Genomic DNA, 17,035 nt, shown 5'->3' on the forward strand with positions numbered 1-17,035 from the left:
TCCTTCCTTCTCTGGCTCAAATGTCAAGAACACATGTGCATTCCAACTGCTAAATACCAGCCTCCTTTCTTCCAGGCCCTGGACAGCTGCCTGGTCTATCATGGCTTAGTCAGGGGCCCTTATCACGCTGACAACAGAGAGTTAAAGCCATCACTTTCTCTTCTGCCATCATCTCTTTCCTTCCTTTCCCCAAATCAAAACTTCAGAAAATGCTTTCACTCAATCCACAGAACCGTGACCAAAGGCCTGCGGCAGGTCTGGCAAGCACTGCAGAAAGACTAGAAACAAACTCGGCAGGGGAATCAGAAGACCTCAGTTGCAGCCTGGCTTCCCCAGTTGTGGGACTTCTGTCAAGTAACCTGCCTTCTCTCAGCCTAAGTTTTCGACTCTGCAAAATGGGGGCAATGATACATCACCAAAGGGCTATTGGGAGTAAAAAATGAAATAAGGAAGGTGGATGTGCCTACAATATGGTTGGCTCCTAGCAGATGTTCAGTAAATATTGTCAAATTCAAATTAGAGAGGTATAATTAGGCTGCAGAAATGGGAGCAAAATGGGTATTTATTGACTAATAATGGGTGTCATCGGCTGTTTTGAGCTCTGCCTGCATCTTCTCTACCAAATCCACTTTATTCAAAGAACTCACCAACAGCCACACTGGGCATGCACTATGTGGCTGCTACTTGGACTAAACTTTGCTCTCCAAGAGCTCTGGAGTGGACTAAATTACGGCCCCCAAAGATATCAGGGCTGAATCCCTAGGACCTGTGAATGTTACCTTATACAGTAAATTTTCTGGAGATGTGATTAAGTTAGGATCTTAGAATGAGGAGATTGTCTAGGTGGGCCCTAAATGCTATCAAATGTGTGTTATAAGAGACAGGTAAAGGAGATGAGACAGAAGACGAGGCGACAATGTGACCGTGGAGGCAGAGATCGGTGTGATGTGGCCACAAGCCAAAGAGGCTTCCACCAGAAGCTGGAAGAGGCCAGGGACAGACGCTCCCCAGAGTTTCCAGGAACACGGCACTGCCAACACGAGGATTTTGAACTTGTACCTTATAGGGCTGTGAGAGAATACATTTCAGTTGTTTTAAGCCACAAAGTTTGCGGTACTATGTTACTGCAGCCACAGGAATCTAACACAAGCTTTTAGTTAAGCACGGAAACTGACACATACACAATTAGTGTGCCTGTAATCCCAGCTACTTGGGAGGCTAAGGCAGGAGAATCGCTTGAACCTGGGAGACGGAGGTTGCAGTGAGCCGAGATTGTGCCACTGCACTCCAGATTGGATGAGAGAGCAAGACTCTGACTCAAAAACAAACAAAAAAAAATTAAAGATGAGGTAAACTGAGTCTCAGAAAGGCTAAATAACTTAATGAAGGTCACACAGCTGGTGGGGGACCTGGGAGTCCAACTTGAATCTTTCCAGCTCTAAAGAGTGTGCTGCTAACGATTATGGTGCCCTTTCCCTCTATTAGTAAAATGTGGTAGGCAGAATGGCCCCCCTAGAAGAATTAAGAGGCACCCTCGCCTCCTCGGAACGGGCTGCTGCGAAGCATTAGTCACTAACTCAGCTGAACCTTCCTTGATCCTAGTCATAGGTCACCAAGTGTCTGCACATGGGGTTTGCTGCAAAATCTAGACCTTGAGGAACCTGCCAGTATTTTATAACTGTGCTCAGGGAGAAGGGAGACCAAGCGGAATGTCTACAGTCTTTCTGGCCTAGGGAGACTCACACTGGAAGTTCCGGGTAGCCATAGCTGTGGGGAAGGACAGAACAAGCAGGCAGAGACTCTGGGAGGCAGAGTCAGGATGCGTTAGAACAGATGGCTTCATGGCCAGGTAGGAGCACCCCGCAGCTAGAACAGTGCATGGCGGGCAAGGAGGAAGACAAGCTGCTGGGTTTGGCAGCCCTCACCTGTTATGATGACTTCATCCCCGTCCAGCAGAAACTTCCTGGTCTGACCATTCCCCAGGTCTATGGGCTTCGTTCCCTTCCACGACAGTTCCAACATGGAGCCGAAGTTTTCTGGCTCCTTCATCACAGGAAAGGGAAGAAAGAATAACATGAATTTATGCCTTGGCTCTGGCATGGACCGTGCTCAGCAAGACCTGGGAGTCCCGAGAAGTGGCAGGGGGCCCTCATGCCCCTCAGAGACCCTGCCTCGGCCTTGGTGGGATCACCGCGGAGATGCCTTTGAGACTTGGAACTCTGCCCCTTCTTCCTGTGGGGACAGCAATGGTTCCACTAAGGACATCGCTTGTTTAGGAATCAGTGAATCCCTGACCAGAGTGCCCAGTGCCCCCTGCAGCATCCCCTCCCCGCTCTGGAGGCTGCAGTTTTCCCAGATACCGTGATGCTTAACACCCTCCTGTCGACAGCTCAAGGAACAAGAGGGCTCGGCCAGGCCCCTGCAGGGAGTGAGTGACACATGCACCACCCCAAGGTCATCATCTCTGAAGGTTCTGTGACTCCCGCTGGCTTACAGGGGGACAATTGGGCGGGAAGGGGCACAGCAGCAAGGCCACCTCATCCTGGGAGGGTGCAGTGTGAGATGGTGACAACGGAGACACTATCACTGTCTCCTGACTCCTCCCTACGTGTCACTGCGCTGCTCCCCTACAGAGGCAGAGACTCAGGCTTCCGTTCTCACACCAGTCTCTTTAGGTTTGAATTTGGATGAGAAGTCCCTCCTGCACCCAGAGAGAAAGGCTATGAGGAAGACAGAGTTGTGAGATACACCCACCTCGGGCCTGAAATCTCTTCTTGAGGGTGAGCTGAGGGCCCTCGGGGCTGTGTGGGGAGTAGGGATGCTCTGCGTGGGCAGCCCTCAGTGCAGCCAGATACTCACCGGCCCGCTGATGGTCCCAGAAGCCAGGAGGTCCCCCGGCCGCAGGTTGCAGCCGTTGACAGAGTGGTGAGTGAGCTGCTGCAGCATCGTCCAGTACATGTACTGCAGGCAACGGACGCGAGGTGGAATGAGCAGGTGCAGGCTTAGCCTAGCGTCCCAGAGGCAGCTAGGCACAGCCTGCCCTGCTCACGACCACCTTCCCTGGCCTTTCCCCGGTCCCCAGCTCCCCCAGCCAGCTCTCTCCAGTCCCTTATAGCAGGACACGTTGTCCTCCTGGGGAGCTGCCCAGAGACCTCCCCCAAGCTCTTCCATCTCCTTCACAAGCTCTGACCTCAGCTCCTCTGCTACCTCGAGCCTGAACTGACCACCTTCTCCAAGCAGCATCCCCTAAGGGCTGACCCTGCTGCTCAGTCCCTCAGCCTGCAACATGCCCTTGTGTACAACACTCCACTCTGCCCTGGGAACACCCTCCAGTCCTGCGTTGGGAGAGTCTGCGTCCTCACCACAGCAGAGGCTTCTCGTGAGCAAAGCCCTCGCTCCCATTCTCCTATGCCTGGCCTTGGGATGGACACTGGGCAATGGAGCTGAATGATTCAAACGTGATATCAGGGCAGGCCAAGGAGCGAGGGAGAGCTATGGCAGGTCAGGCTGTGGGCAGAGGGGGCCAAGGCACCACGTGCCCACCGAGACGCTCAGAGGCAATGCATGCCCATGCCTGTCCCAGGCCACAGCTTCTCACATTGCCATTCCTACAGCCACACATCCCGGCATAGGAAACCCAAAAGATGGATTCTTGCCCACGAGCCCCCGCAAGGAGGCCCCTTAATTTCTTCTTACTAGCCTAAGGAGCCCAGAATAATATTAAATTAGAAGGGAAATTAGGGGAACTAGGAATAGTTCAATGATTCAGAAGATATTCAAAAGGCCGAGAAACAAATGAACCATAAACATATGACTAACATGCCCAGCTGCATTAGTCATTAGGGAAATGCAAATTGAAGTCACAATCCCTGGCACGATTTGAACGAAAAGGCAAACACCACCAGAGCTGACGAGGATGTGGAGCAGGCAAAATGCTTACACGCTGCTAGTGGGAGTATATACTGGTAGAACCACTTCAAAAAACTGTTCGGAAGTACTCCTAGGCTGAGTCTGTGTGTACTCTGTGACCCAGCAAGCCTATTACTGGATATACACTCAACAGAAATGTGCACATATGTGCACCAAAAGATGGGTACTAAAATGTTCACAGTAACTCTATGATAGCCAGAAACAATGGAAACAACCAAATGTCCATCGATTGTGGAATTGATGCGACTTAAAAAAATAAGTCAGTTGTGGAATATTTATACAGTGCAATGCTAGAAGGCAATGAGAAAAATGAGCTGTCACTGCAAAGAGCAACAGGGTTGAATCTCACAAATCTAACACTAAAACAAAGACGCCAGCTAGAAAGAATACATGCTACTCTGCGATGCCATTTCTATAAAACTGAAAAGCAGAAAAAAAAAAATATATGGTAATGGAGGTCAGGAGAGGAATGACCTTTGCTGGAGGGAGTGATGAAGTGACCTGGAGGGGCCCAGGGGGCTGCTGAGGTGCTGGAAATTTCCCATTTCTGATCTGGGTGCTGGTTGCACATGGATGTTCATTTTAGGAAATGTCTTCACGCTGTACATGTATAATATGCACTTTTTTTAGTTTTTATTTTTTGAAATAGGGTCTTGCTCTGTCACCCATGCTGGAGTGCAGTGGTGTGATCATGGCTCACTGCAGCCTTGACCTCCTGGGCTCAATCGATCCTCCTGCCTCAGCCTCCCAAGTAGCTGGGACCATAGGTGCATGCTACCATGCGCGGCTAATTTTTTTACTTTTTGCAGAGAGAGCATCTCATTATGTTGCCCAGGCTGGTCTCAAACTCCTAGGCTTAAGTGATCCTCCCACCTCGGCCTCCCAAAGTGCTGGGATTACAGTAATGTGTGCATTTTTATCTATGTGTATTATGCTTCAGTTAAAAGTTCACTTAAAAAATAAGTCACTCTCATCAATACAGCCCCTGGCAGGACAGGATAAACCAGGAACTAGACCTTTACAGGAACACCTATTGTCCCCTAAGAAAATCACTGGCCACATTTATGCAGCCTCTATCTTGACAGAACTCTGTGACCCCATGGCCACTCCTGGCAGAGACAGGCCATGGAAGCTCCAGGCCCACAGGCTGACCCATCATCATATCCCAAAAGGAATGCTCTCCTCCTGTTCCTGCCAGGAAGAAAAGTCTCTTTTTCCCTCAATTCTAAGAAGCAGTCTGATCAGCGTCAAAGCTTACCTTAAAATTGGACTTGCATATGGTAGCCGCCTGGCTCATTCCTTCTCCTGTTAGAAAACCAATATTGATGAAAACTTAATTCCATGCATCAGGGAGGAAAATAAAAAAAGAATTGTTCTGTGGCTGAAGCTTCCCATCGTCCAACATGATTTCACTTAGAGTCTGTGAAACAATTAGCTCCTAGGACATTAGAGCTGGGAGGTCCAGGGTTGGCCAATTCATGCACACGAGTCATCACTTCCTCCTCCCACGCCTACAGCAGGTAGCATTAACTGATCACAGCAGATGTTTGCTCTGAGTCCACATGTAGCCTCAGAATCCTTCTTAACACAGTGATCCTGGAACCCACAAATCACTGGAGATAGCGTGCCATTTGAAGGCTACTTGTGACCTTTGATCAAGGATAACCTGCTGTCCCCTCAGGAGTCCTCTGGATAGCTGGGTCATCTGTCCGCTGCCAAGCTCCTCCAGTGATGGGCAGAGTGCTACTTCACAATGTACTAAACAATATTTACTAAACATCTACTACATGCAAGGTACTGGGCTGTTGCTGTTCCACTTCTGAACAGCACTAATAAGTAGAAAGCTCCTCCACTCCCTCAAAACCTGGCTTCCTCCCTTGGTCCCGTCTGAGGTGGCACAGAACAGGTGTACTCTTCAGCCATGCGAGGTCTGGGTCTGCCAAGCCTGCTCCTTCCCAGACCCTTTTGCCCAGATCCCAACTCAGAACATCAGAACTGCAAATGCAGGACTACATCTCTGGACACTGTGCTTTCTGGATAATCTTGTCCCTTCTCTACCAGTGGCCTCCCCTGGGCGGGTTCACCTCTAGGCAGGCAGGAAGAAATACCTAGGATGAAACCAGATAGAAAGTATACTCCAAGCACGCATTGTGGGTGGCAGGAGGCCAACCTAGAACTTGTGACGCTTGGATTGAGTCCCAGCCCTGCCATTAGCCAGGTAGGTGGCTCGGGGTGAATCCTTTTCCTCTCTGAGCCTCAGCTTCCTGACCTGGAACCTGAAAGAGCAGGCCCAGCACAGCTTCCCAGAGGGCCTTGGGCAGCCAGGAGGCTCTCGGTGGCAGCCCTTTCTCCATGGAGCATCCTGCTCCCATGGCGACAGCTCCTCACTCCTGCAGGGTACTGAGCCTCCTGACAGGAACCACCTCATGAAGGGCCAAGACCCTGGAACTGGCAGTGAGATAGACACAGCAAAGCCTGGTGTGTCCAGACAGAGCAGACGGAAGAAAGGAATGGAGCTGGCCGGGCACGGTGGCTCACGCCTGTAATCCCAGCACTTTGGGAGGCCAAGGTGGATGGATCACCTATGGTCAGGAGTTAGAGACCATCCTGACCAACGTGAAGAACCCATCTCTACTAAAAATACAAAATTATCCAGGTGTGGTGGCGCATGCCTGTAATCCCAACTACACGGGAGGCTGAGGCAGAAGAATCACTTGAACCCAGGGGCAGAGGTTGTGGTGAGCCAAGATCGCGCCATTGCACTCCAGCCTGGGCAACAAGAGCAAAACTCCGTCTCAGGAAAAAACAGAGAAAAGAAAAGAAAAGGATGGAGGTAAAAAGGAGATGTGGCCAGAGTGTGGCTAGGAGGTCTGTGTGTGGCTACCAGGCAAACCCTCCCCACCCGAGGTCCCCCACTGGGACTGGAAAATGACACCTGACTCTTCCTAGGTACAGACCCTGTCCCAGACCTTTGCATGAATTGACATGTTTGGTCCTCACAACACACCATGAGGTCAATGCCATTATTATCCCATTTCATAGATGACAAATGAGGACATGGCCAGGTTGGGCAACTTGCCCGAAGTCCCACAGCTGAGCAGCAGAGTCATGGCCTGCAGAGCCCGTCTCTTTATTACCAATGCCCCGCGGGTCTGTTCGCGGAGGCAGGCTGAGCAGCCACAGGGAGATGTGGGCCCTGTCTATCTCAGAGCTGGCCCAGGGTGGGGATCTCGGGCCTGTCTGCAAGACACTCGGGGCTGGCCCAGGGTGCTGGGGCCTTGGTGCACTGGCTCTGTGTGGCCCCAGGGGCTCAGCCAAGCCTCCTGCGAACAGACCCACAGGGACATGCTTTCAAACAGGCACTCAATGAAATGTGCCACCCACCACAGAAGTGAGGGTCAGTGGCGATATGTGAGCAGGGGCCAGGCAGCCCCTGGAGAGGCTGAAGAGGGGATTCAAGCGGAAGATGGAGGTCCTGGACTCCATCCTTTCAGCCCTATCACTGAGAGCTCAGTGATAGGTTAATGCCCTATGGGCCCACTTAGGTTCCCAGTGAGCACCAGGGTGTCCTCTCCCCTCCCCTTTCCTTTAGACGAGCCACACACGTCTCCAGGGCTGTAGCATGTGCCCCCACTCTTGCCAAAGCTCAGGAGCCTTCAGGACAAGGCACACAGGCACACATTGCCTCAGAGCTCCTGGCCATATCAGTCCCCCTACAACATACCTTTCAGGTTAACAGAGAGGTTGATGTCAAATGTGTAGGGCTCGTCATGGCACAGATACGGCAGGGGCCTGGGGTCCTGGGAGGCAAAGCACAGCACAGAGGTCACTGGCAGGTAGGCTGAGCTCACTCGGCTGGGCCCCCATACCAGCCAGGCCCCTGGCAGCACCTGCTCCCCCAGGCAGAGGGTCTGAGACAGCAGGAGCATTCCCTCTCCAGGGACCCAGCACCGTGCCCCTGGATAGCAGTGGGGGGATCATACTGTGGGTCTCCAGGAAATGCAGCCAAGGAAGGGGCATCAGCAGGTCAAAGGTCACAGAAGCCAAACCAGAGATGTTCCTGAAAGCCATGGGAGGGGAGAGAAAGGGCCGAGATGGAGAAAAAAGCATGGCCTGTAAGGAAAGGCTGGGGCCGGAAAGGGCATTGCAGGGCCCCTGGAAGGCAGAGGGGTCACAACAGAAGCAGACAGCCCTGGCTGGTGCTGGAGCCAGCTAGGGAGGCAGCTTGGATGGCTGGGCCAGAACGCCTGCACTCCGGCCAAAAGCAGTGTTTTCCAAAGCATGGTACGTGAGTCACCCGTGGGACATGAGATCGTTTTCGGGGATACTAATGGTTATGAAACAGTGTAGCTAGTGATGCCAGTAGGAATATAAAGTCCCCTTCTTAATATATTAAGTTTTAAACTAGGAGCCACTCTGAATAAAAACATCAAGTAAATAATAGTTCAGAGGGGGTAATAGTAGTGATGGTTGTACCTAAATGGTGTTTGGGAAGGGCTAGCACAGAGGAAGGCAGGCAAAACCCTGTGATGACAGACCTGGAAGAAGGCAGATGACTGGAGGACAAGCAGAGAGAGACTGTGGCCTTGCGGCCCTAGGGAGACTAGACAGGGCCGCTACCGGCTAGAGAGAAAGTCAAGTCCTGGGGACTGAAAATGACCAGAGTGGGCAGGGGGTGCTGTGGCAGGAAGCAGTGAGGACAGAGCAAGGAATGAGTGTGAAAGCCCCACAGGACTTCACTAGAACTGGCTTGCAGGGAAAGACCTCAAGGTTGTTTGTAGCACAGCAAACATGAGATGACCCCAGAGGCAGAGGAGCACAGGAGAGCAGTGTGGGTGCAGGACCTGCACCGGGTGCTGGTAGAGGCCCCCAGCAAATGAGTGATGAGATGCTCAAGGGAGGATGTGCAAATGGCTTGGGAGCTCAGCCTGGATCCCCACAGGGAGGTCAGAATTGGAAAGGGGCATCGTGAGGACTCAGAGACACTGGAGAACGAGGACAGGTCACATGCCAGAAGCCAAGGGGTAAGGGAATGCCAACAAGAGTGAGGGGCCACAGGAAGTCCATGCTGAAGGGGACACAAGGTCATGACACTGGCTATCGGGTCACAGGTGACTCTGGCCAGGTGTTGCCAGTGATGGAGTGGGGCAGATTGCAAAAGGCTGAGAAGGGAGGATTGGGACCAGGGGTCAAGGCCTAGACCCAGTGGTAACCCAGTGGTGCTGGGAACCAGAGGTTGCAGGGACTCCCTGTTGCTGGGCTCCAAGCTGCATTCTATGAACTGGGATCCAGGTGGCGCCATTTGCACAGAACACGATTTGATGGCCACCTGGGAGGTTGTGCAATGTTGGTATCTGCAGGGACCCCTCCTGCCAACTGGCCAGATCCCCTGGTCTTGCAAGATTCTTAAGGTTATAAAATTCTGTGTTTTCTCCAAGAACTGTGCCAGGGCCAGGGAAACCATAAGAGAGAATGACGCCCTGGCTGCCTGGAGGTAATCGTGGCCAGGAACTCCCAGGCACTCCGCTGTGGGCATGCCATGAGCACAGAGCTTCCCTCCTGATGGTCTGCATGCCTGGCATGTCCACTCAGTGGGCAAGCAGCCTCAGAGGCAGCAGGGCTGGGTTTGGGAGCTTCCTGCAGAGAATGTTCTTACCTGCTTCGGGTTGGGCACGGCAAAGGGCATGAGAGCATCCATGGGCACCACCCACGGAGAGATGGTGGTCCCAAAACTCTTCCCAAGGAATGGCCCAAGAGGGACATACTCCCACTTCTGAATGTCTCGCGCTGCAGAAGAAGGGTACAGCCAGGACTTACAAAGGCTGATCAGGGCATCTCCCCACGACTCCCTCTTGCCCTTGACCAAGGAGCAGAGACACCTAGCACAGACCTCTCCACAAAGATCAGCCCCAGTCAGGCTGCCCCAGGACCAAGGGGCAAGAGCATTCAATGCCAAAGACAGAGGTCCTTTGAGCGCACTGTGCCAGGTTACAGCAAAGAGAAGGATGACCAAACGGTGGTCAGGATATCTCCCAGGAAGGGGCCGGAAGCTCATTCTCAAACTATGAGAGAGACACTTTCTGGGGCTTATGGTGCCATCTTCCTCCCATGTATGGCAAAGGGTTGAGAGCTCAGGCTCAGAACCTGGACCGTTTTGCTTCAAATCTTAGTTCAGCAACTAACTGAAATCTCCCTGTGCCTCAGTTCCTCATCTGTAAAATGGGAATGATAATATTGCACATACCATGTAGGGATCAGCGGGAGAATATATGTAGGGTGTTAAGCACAGGGCCTGACACATAAGTGCTCAGTAAATATTAGTTACGGTGTCAGCCATGTCCCTAGCCACTCATGAGGAAATTGGAGCTCAGAGGAGTGAAGTGAGTGGCCTGAGTTCTTACAGCTGAAAGTCTGTTTGATACCCAAACCCACACTCCTAGTCACTGCATCACCTGCCACTTTTGACCTGCACCAGATCTTCAGCTTCTATGAAATTGCCCCAGGTCCCCAGCCTCCTCCCCCTCATCTCTACAGGAGCAGAGCTCCAGTAATTACCACTCCAGTCGTTCATAAGGACCATTCCAAAAATGTGCTCATGGGCCTTGGAAATGGGGATCGGCTCTCCCAATCTGTTTCCAGGGCCTACAAAAAAAGCCTGACATGGGGGAGAGTTCATTAGAATCTGCAGCTGCTCTGCCGCCCAGGTCACTTGTCACCTAGAGAGCAAAGGTCAGGTATTTCCAAACTCCAGCCATGGACCAGGACTGCCACAAGGGCCTGGCATGAATCTACTGTGTTTCTAAGCCAGAGGTCAGATGGACGCCTCAGGAAAGCAGTGTGCAGTGGTGTGCCTGCCCCCGCCCTTGGCCTTCCTTCCACACCCCTGAGCTCCACAGCAGCCTCCCCTCCCTTCAGTGCATCCCAGGCCACTCTGCTCTTTCCTCTTCATCCCATACAGGCTTTGCCTTTCAAGACTTGACAGCCACATGGGGCTTGTAAAACTGAAACTATCAGGGTTTGTATTCACGTCATGAAAAACCAGGCCAGGCACCGTGGCTCACATCTATAATCTCAGCACTTTGGGAGACTGAGGTGGAAGGATCACTTGAGCCTAGGAGTTCGAGACAAGCCTGAGCAACATAGTGAGACCCCACCTCTACAAAAAATAAACAAAATTAGCCAGGCATGGTGGCACGTGTCTGCAGTCCCAGCTACTTGAGAGGCTTATGTGGGAAGATTGCTTGAGCCAGGGAGGTCAAGGCTGCAGCGGGCCGAGATCAGGCCACTGCACTCCAGCCTGGGTGACAGAGCAAGACCCTGTCTCAAAAAATAAAAAAAATTAAAAAATTAAAATTTTAAAAATGAAAAATGAAAAACCAAAAGACTGCCTCCTTCATGCAGCAAATAGTACCAGAGAGAGCACACCCCATGGCCTCTAACCCCAATCCGTCACCCCACTACCTCCAAAGAAAAACAGCGCCAACGTGATGTCCATGAACCAACAGATTAGCCAGACATCATTAGAAAGAAAAATTTGGGAAAATCTCTTTGAAAAACATAGACTCAGCCATGACATTTGCAAAACTTAGTCACCATTTTATTTGTTCTGTGACAATAGTTAAACGTTGCAAATTTTTCATCAAGATAAAAAAAAGAACCCAAAAGCACTATCTTATGGAGAATCCCATGACCTTCAGTCCAGGTGACCTGGGCTCTCTGCCCCAACCATTTCTCCACACACTGACTCTGTCTTTTCTCTCTCCCTCTCAACAGGTGAAGCATCTGCCTGCAGAGTCCTTAGTTCTCCCAGAGAGAAGCCCATGGCCCCAAACCAGGGCTCAGATGCCCTGCTCTGATGAATCTCAGCTGGGAGTCCTCCTCCCGAAGTCTCACATGGTACCCTTGCTAAGGCAGGAGGAGGCAGAGGGCTGGCAGGGAATGCCCTGTTATCCACGGGCTATTCTGCAGTGCCCACTCATTTCCCTCCTCTGGACTGAATCCAGAGAAATCACAGGGAAGCCCAGGAGAGACAGGGAGCTCCAGAAAAGCAGACGGGCCTTCCAGCCTGCCTCCACCAACCAGGGCTTCCCACTGCCTCAGCCTGACTCGGTGGCCCCATGACAGCTTCTTCTACACCATCAGTGATGAGGCACTCAGAGCTTCCTGAGGCAACGCCTAAAACTGTAGGTGCTAACTGTGGAAAAGCCCCCTCCATCTGCCTGTCTGCATTTCCCACACGGAGCCTGACTCCAACCTTGGGCATCAGACAACCCAGCAGATGCTGAAGACACTGCCAGGTCCCCGGAGCACTGCCTCCCCCAGGTCAGCTCCTCCTTCCCATCAATGCCCTGGTCCCCTCACCTTAGGGGCTGCCCAGATTTCAGTGTCCCTCTGAAAAATGGACAGCATGAGGGATCCTCAGGTGGTGAGACTGACTGTACCAATATCAACATCCAGGTTGTGATAGAGCACCATGGTTATGAAGGATGTTGCCACTGGGGGAGACTGCGTGAAGGTGTATTGGGATCTCTGTACTATTTCTCACAACTGCATGTGAGTCTACAATGACCTCAAAATAAAAACTTCGATTTAAAAAAGTGTGCAGCCCTGGCTGGGCGCGGTGGCTCACGCCTGTAATCCAAGCACTTTGGGAGGCCGAGGCAGGCGGATCACGAAGTCAGGAGATCGAGACCATCCTGGCTAACATGGTGAAACCCTGTCTCTACTAAAAATACAAAAAATTAGGCTGGGCGCAGTGGCTCACGCTTGTAATCCCAGCACTTTGGGAGGCCGAGGCGGGCGGATCACGAGGTCAGGAGATCGAGACCACAGTGAAACCCCGTCTCTACTAAAAATACAAAAAAATTAGCCGGGCGTAGTGGCGGGCGCCTGTAGTCCCAGCTACTCGGAGAGGCTGAGGCAGGAGAATGGCGTGAACCCGGGAGGTGGAGCTTGCAGTGAGCCGAGATCGCGCCACTGCACTCCAGCCTGGGCGACAGAGCGAGACTCCGTCTCAAAAAATAAAAAAATAAAAATAAATAAATAAAATAAAATTAAAAAAAATACAAAAAATTAGCCAGGCGTGGTGGTGGGTGCCTGTGGTCCCAGCTATTCGGGAGGCTGAGGCAGGAGAATGGTGTGGACCCAGGAGGCGGAGCTTGCAGTGAGCCAAGATAGTGCCACTGCACTCCAGCCTGGGCGACAGAGTAAGACTCCATCTCAGAAAAAAAAATAAAATAAAACAAATAAGAAAGTATGCAGCCCTAAAGTAACCACAGTTCTGATGTTGTGTGGGCCCAGCCATGGGGCTGATACACTTGATTATTGTCACTTGTGGTAATTATTATTTGTGGGTTTTTGTTTTTTGTTTTTTGTTTTGAGATGGAGTCTCACTCTGTCACCCAGGCTGGAGTGTAGTGGTGCAATCTCAGCTCACTGCAACCTCCCCTACTGAGTTCAAGCGATTCTCCTGCCCCAGCCTCCCAGGTAGCTGGGATTACAGGCACCTGCCAACATCCCCAGCTAATTTCTGTATTTTTAGTAGAGATGGGTTTTCACCATGTTGGCCAGGCTGGTCTTGAACTCCTGACCTCAGGTGATGCACCCGCCTCAGCCCCCAAAGTGCTGGGATTACAGGTGTGAGCCACCATGCCCAGCCAGGTAATTTTTTTTTTAAAGTCACCATGAACACAGAATTAGCAAATATGGAATGACTGTTCCTAGAGGAAACACAGGATTAGGTTCCTACAAGCCTTTGGTCAGGAAATTTTTATCAACTAATCAAAACCTAATTATATAACCTTGTTTTATGTGTGTTTCTGCTTAAAAATGCTTTATGTAATATATTTGGTTGATTCATGAACATTGAGCTGAGGCAGCAGCACTGTAACTTGCCTGAACAAAGCTTACTAACACGCATATTCTCTCCATAAGGCACATCACAGTCTTCCTGTGCTACGGATAATAGACGGCACTTTAGCACTGCACTTGGGGCCATTATAAAAATAACAGCGAAACTGCCAAAAAAGCACAGATATGCAAAAAACATGGCACCAAATAGACTACAAAGGACACATGTTTACAGCATGAGCTGACACAAGAAGGCAGAGTAACACCTTGTCCAGCCTCACCTAGGAACAGGCTCACCGGGCAGCTCAAATGTTTCACTGCTCTGCGCATGTCCACACATGCCCACAAAAGCTCTGTGAATGTTAATTTCGGACTTACAAATAAATGTTAGCAAGTAGTTGTGAATTCTCAAATATAGAATCTGCAAGTAATAAGGATCGACTGTCCTTCTGATGGCCAGGTGGGGACACAGAGCGGCTGCCAATGTGGCTGAAGAGGAGAGGAGTGGGCGGCTCATGGTGCAGGGAGCCATCCCAGAGGGCTCTCCTGCTGGGTGTCTATAGATCCCATGGCAATAAAACACCAAGCTCACTTACCATTTCCAGCTCCATATCCAAGAGCTTGCAGGCACCATATACAGGAGGCTTAGCTGGAGTAACACCAGAAAAAAAAAAGGGTGCTGTGAGTGAGGCCACAGAACTCACTGTGTGGGAACAGAGAGCTGGGCATCAGCGGGGCCTGGACACTGGGGTCACTTACAGTCATCAGGTTTCATCTGTCCCATGGGCCTTCGGATTGGGGTGTCAGACACCACGACGGAGGAGGCACGGCCATGGTAGCCCACTGGTAAGTGCAGCCTGAGAAAGGAAGGCAAGAGAATGCAGGGCATCAGAGCTGTTATATGTTGTCAATTAACTTTAAAAACTACAAAAACTAGAAACAAAGAGTTGCCATATACACATGGCTCAAAAATCAAAAGTTGCTTACAAGTTTGCATCCATGGATGAATGGATAAACAAACTGTGGTATATACACATACAGTGGAATATTATTCAGCCTCAGAAAGGAAGAAAATTCTGGGCTGGGCGCAGTGGCTCACATCTGTAATCCTGCACTTTGGGAGGCTGAGGCGGGCAGATCACATGAGGCCAGGAGTTCGAGAACAGCCTGGGTAACCTGGTGAAACCCTGTCTTTACTAAAAATACAAAAATTAGCCAGGCATAGTGGTGCACACCTGTAGTCCCAGCTACTCAGGAGGCTGAGGCAGGAGAATCGCTTGAACCTGAGAGGTGGAGGTTGCAGTGAACCGAGATTGCACCACTGCACTCCAGCCTGGGCAACAGAGCAAGACTCCATCTCAAAAAAAAAAAAAAAAAAAAAGATACAGCCATGTCCTAACTCCCAGAGTCTTTATACATGTAATCAAGTTAAGAATCTTGAGACACGATCATCCTGAATTATCCAGGTGGACCCTAAATCCAATTAGAAATGTCCTTATAAGAGACAGAAGAGAAGAGAAGATGTAGAAAGGAGGAGAAGGCCACGTGAAGACAGAGGCAGAGACTGGAGTGATGTAACCACAAGGAACGCCTGCAGCCCCCTGAAGCTGGAAGCAGCAAGGACAGGGACGGTCTTAGAAGCTTCAGGAGGAGATGGCCCTGCTGACACCTTGATTGCAGACTTACGGCCTCCAGAACTGAGGGGATAAATTCCTGTTGTTGTGGCTTTTTCTTAAAGCAGCCCCAGGAAATGGATACAGACCCATACCACACCTCACACATAAAAGGAAATCCAGATGGATTCAAGATCTAAATGTACAAAGAAAGGCTATTACAGGCACTAGAGAAAAAAACAAAAACAAAAACAAAAACACAAAAAAACTTCCAAATTCTTGGGGTGGAGAAAGCCTTTCTAAACATTACACAAAAGTAAATGCCATAAGGAAAATGATTGGCATGCCTGACTTTATGAAAACGCAAAACTCTAGGCCGGGCATGGTGGCTCACGCCTGTAATCCCAGCACTTTGGGAGGCTGAGGCAGGCGGATCACAAGGTCAGGAGATCGAGACCATCCTGGCTAACAGGTGAAACCCTGTCTCTACTAAAAATACAAAAAATTAGCCGGGCGTGGTGGCAGGCGCCTGTGGTCCCAGCTACTCGGGAGGCTGAGGCAGGAGAATGGCGTGAACCCAGGAGGCGGAGCTTGCAGTGAGCCGAGATGGTGCCACTGCACTCCAGCCCGGGCGATAGAGCGAGACTCTGTCTCAAAAAAAAAAAAAAAAAGAAAGAAAGAAAATGCAAAACTCTGTATCTAGAAAGACTGGCACACAAAGAAAAAAGATAACATACTGGGAGAAAATATTTGCAATGCATTGCAACAAAGGGTTAATTTCTATCACTTATAAAACACTCTTTTAAACTAATAATAGAGAAATGACTGTATAGATAAACTGGCAGAGTATGCAAAAACATCTGTGAAAAAATGTATAAGGCTGGGCACGGTGGCTCATGCCTATAACCCCAGCACTCTGTGGGGTTAAGGCAGGCCAAGGCGGGCTGATCACTTGAGTCCAGGAGTTTGTGACCAGCCTGACCAACATGGCAAAAACCCATCTCTACAAAAAATACAAAGATTAGCCAGGCATGGTGGCATGCACCTTTAATCCCAGCTACTTAGCGGGCTGAGGCAGGAGGATGGCTTCACCTGGGAGGTCAAGGCTGCAGTGAGCCAAAGTCATACCACTGCACTCCAGCCTGGGTGACCAAGTAAGACCCAGTCTCAAAAAAAAAAAAGAAAAAGAAAATATATGTATGACACCGATTAACAGTTTCGTCTCTGGAGAAGGGAACTGGATGGTGGCCCATAGGTGGTTGAGTTCTGTTTTTTTCATTGTTTACCCTTAAGTACCTTTTGAATTCTCAACCATGTATATATATATATTGACTGTTTTTGTTGCTTTTAATTTTTTAAATGTTTGATAAATTATTTTGTAATATTTATGATATACAAAAACATGTAATAGGCCGGGCGCGGTGGCTCACGCTTGTAATCCCAGCACTTTGGGAGGCCGAGGTGGGCGGATCACGAGGTCAGGAGATCGAGATCACGGTGAAACCCCGTCTTTACTAAAAAATACAAAAAATTAGCCGGGCGTGGTGGCGGGCGCCTGTAGTCCCAGCTACTCGGAGAGGCTGAGGCAGGAGAATGGCGTGAACCTGGGAGGCGGAGCTTGCAGTGAGCCGAGATTGTGCCAC

At 50.5% G+C, this 17,035-nt stretch overlaps 1 protein-coding gene across 2 annotated transcripts in view; it reads right to left on the minus strand.

Annotated features, from left to right (window-relative positions):
• FAH (fumarylacetoacetate hydrolase) overlaps positions 1-17,035 on the minus strand; it is a 33,690-nt gene that overhangs the window by 3,565 nt on the left and 13,090 nt on the right. For both annotated transcript variants that reach the window (XM_032176222.2, XM_032176223.2), the window contains exons 7-14: positions 14,539-14,636; positions 14,376-14,428; positions 10,486-10,585; positions 9,587-9,717; positions 7,655-7,730; positions 5,189-5,235; positions 2,860-2,961; positions 1,926-2,043 (exon numbers count right to left, since the gene is read on the minus strand). In XM_032176222.2, the coding sequence (XP_032032113.1) occupies positions 1,926-2,043; positions 2,860-2,961; positions 5,189-5,235; positions 7,655-7,730; positions 9,587-9,717; positions 10,486-10,585; positions 14,376-14,428; positions 14,539-14,636 (725 nt within the window). The remainder of the gene's footprint in view (positions 1-1,925; positions 2,044-2,859; positions 2,962-5,188; positions 5,236-7,654; positions 7,731-9,586; positions 9,718-10,485; positions 10,586-14,375; positions 14,429-14,538; positions 14,637-17,035) is intronic.

This window comes from Hylobates moloch, unplaced genomic scaffold (genome assembly GCF_009828535.3).
Source record: "Hylobates moloch isolate HMO894 unplaced genomic scaffold, HMol_V3 SCAFFOLD_14, whole genome shotgun sequence".
NCBI classification, from domain to species: Eukaryota; Metazoa; Chordata; class Mammalia; order Primates; family Hylobatidae; genus Hylobates; species Hylobates moloch.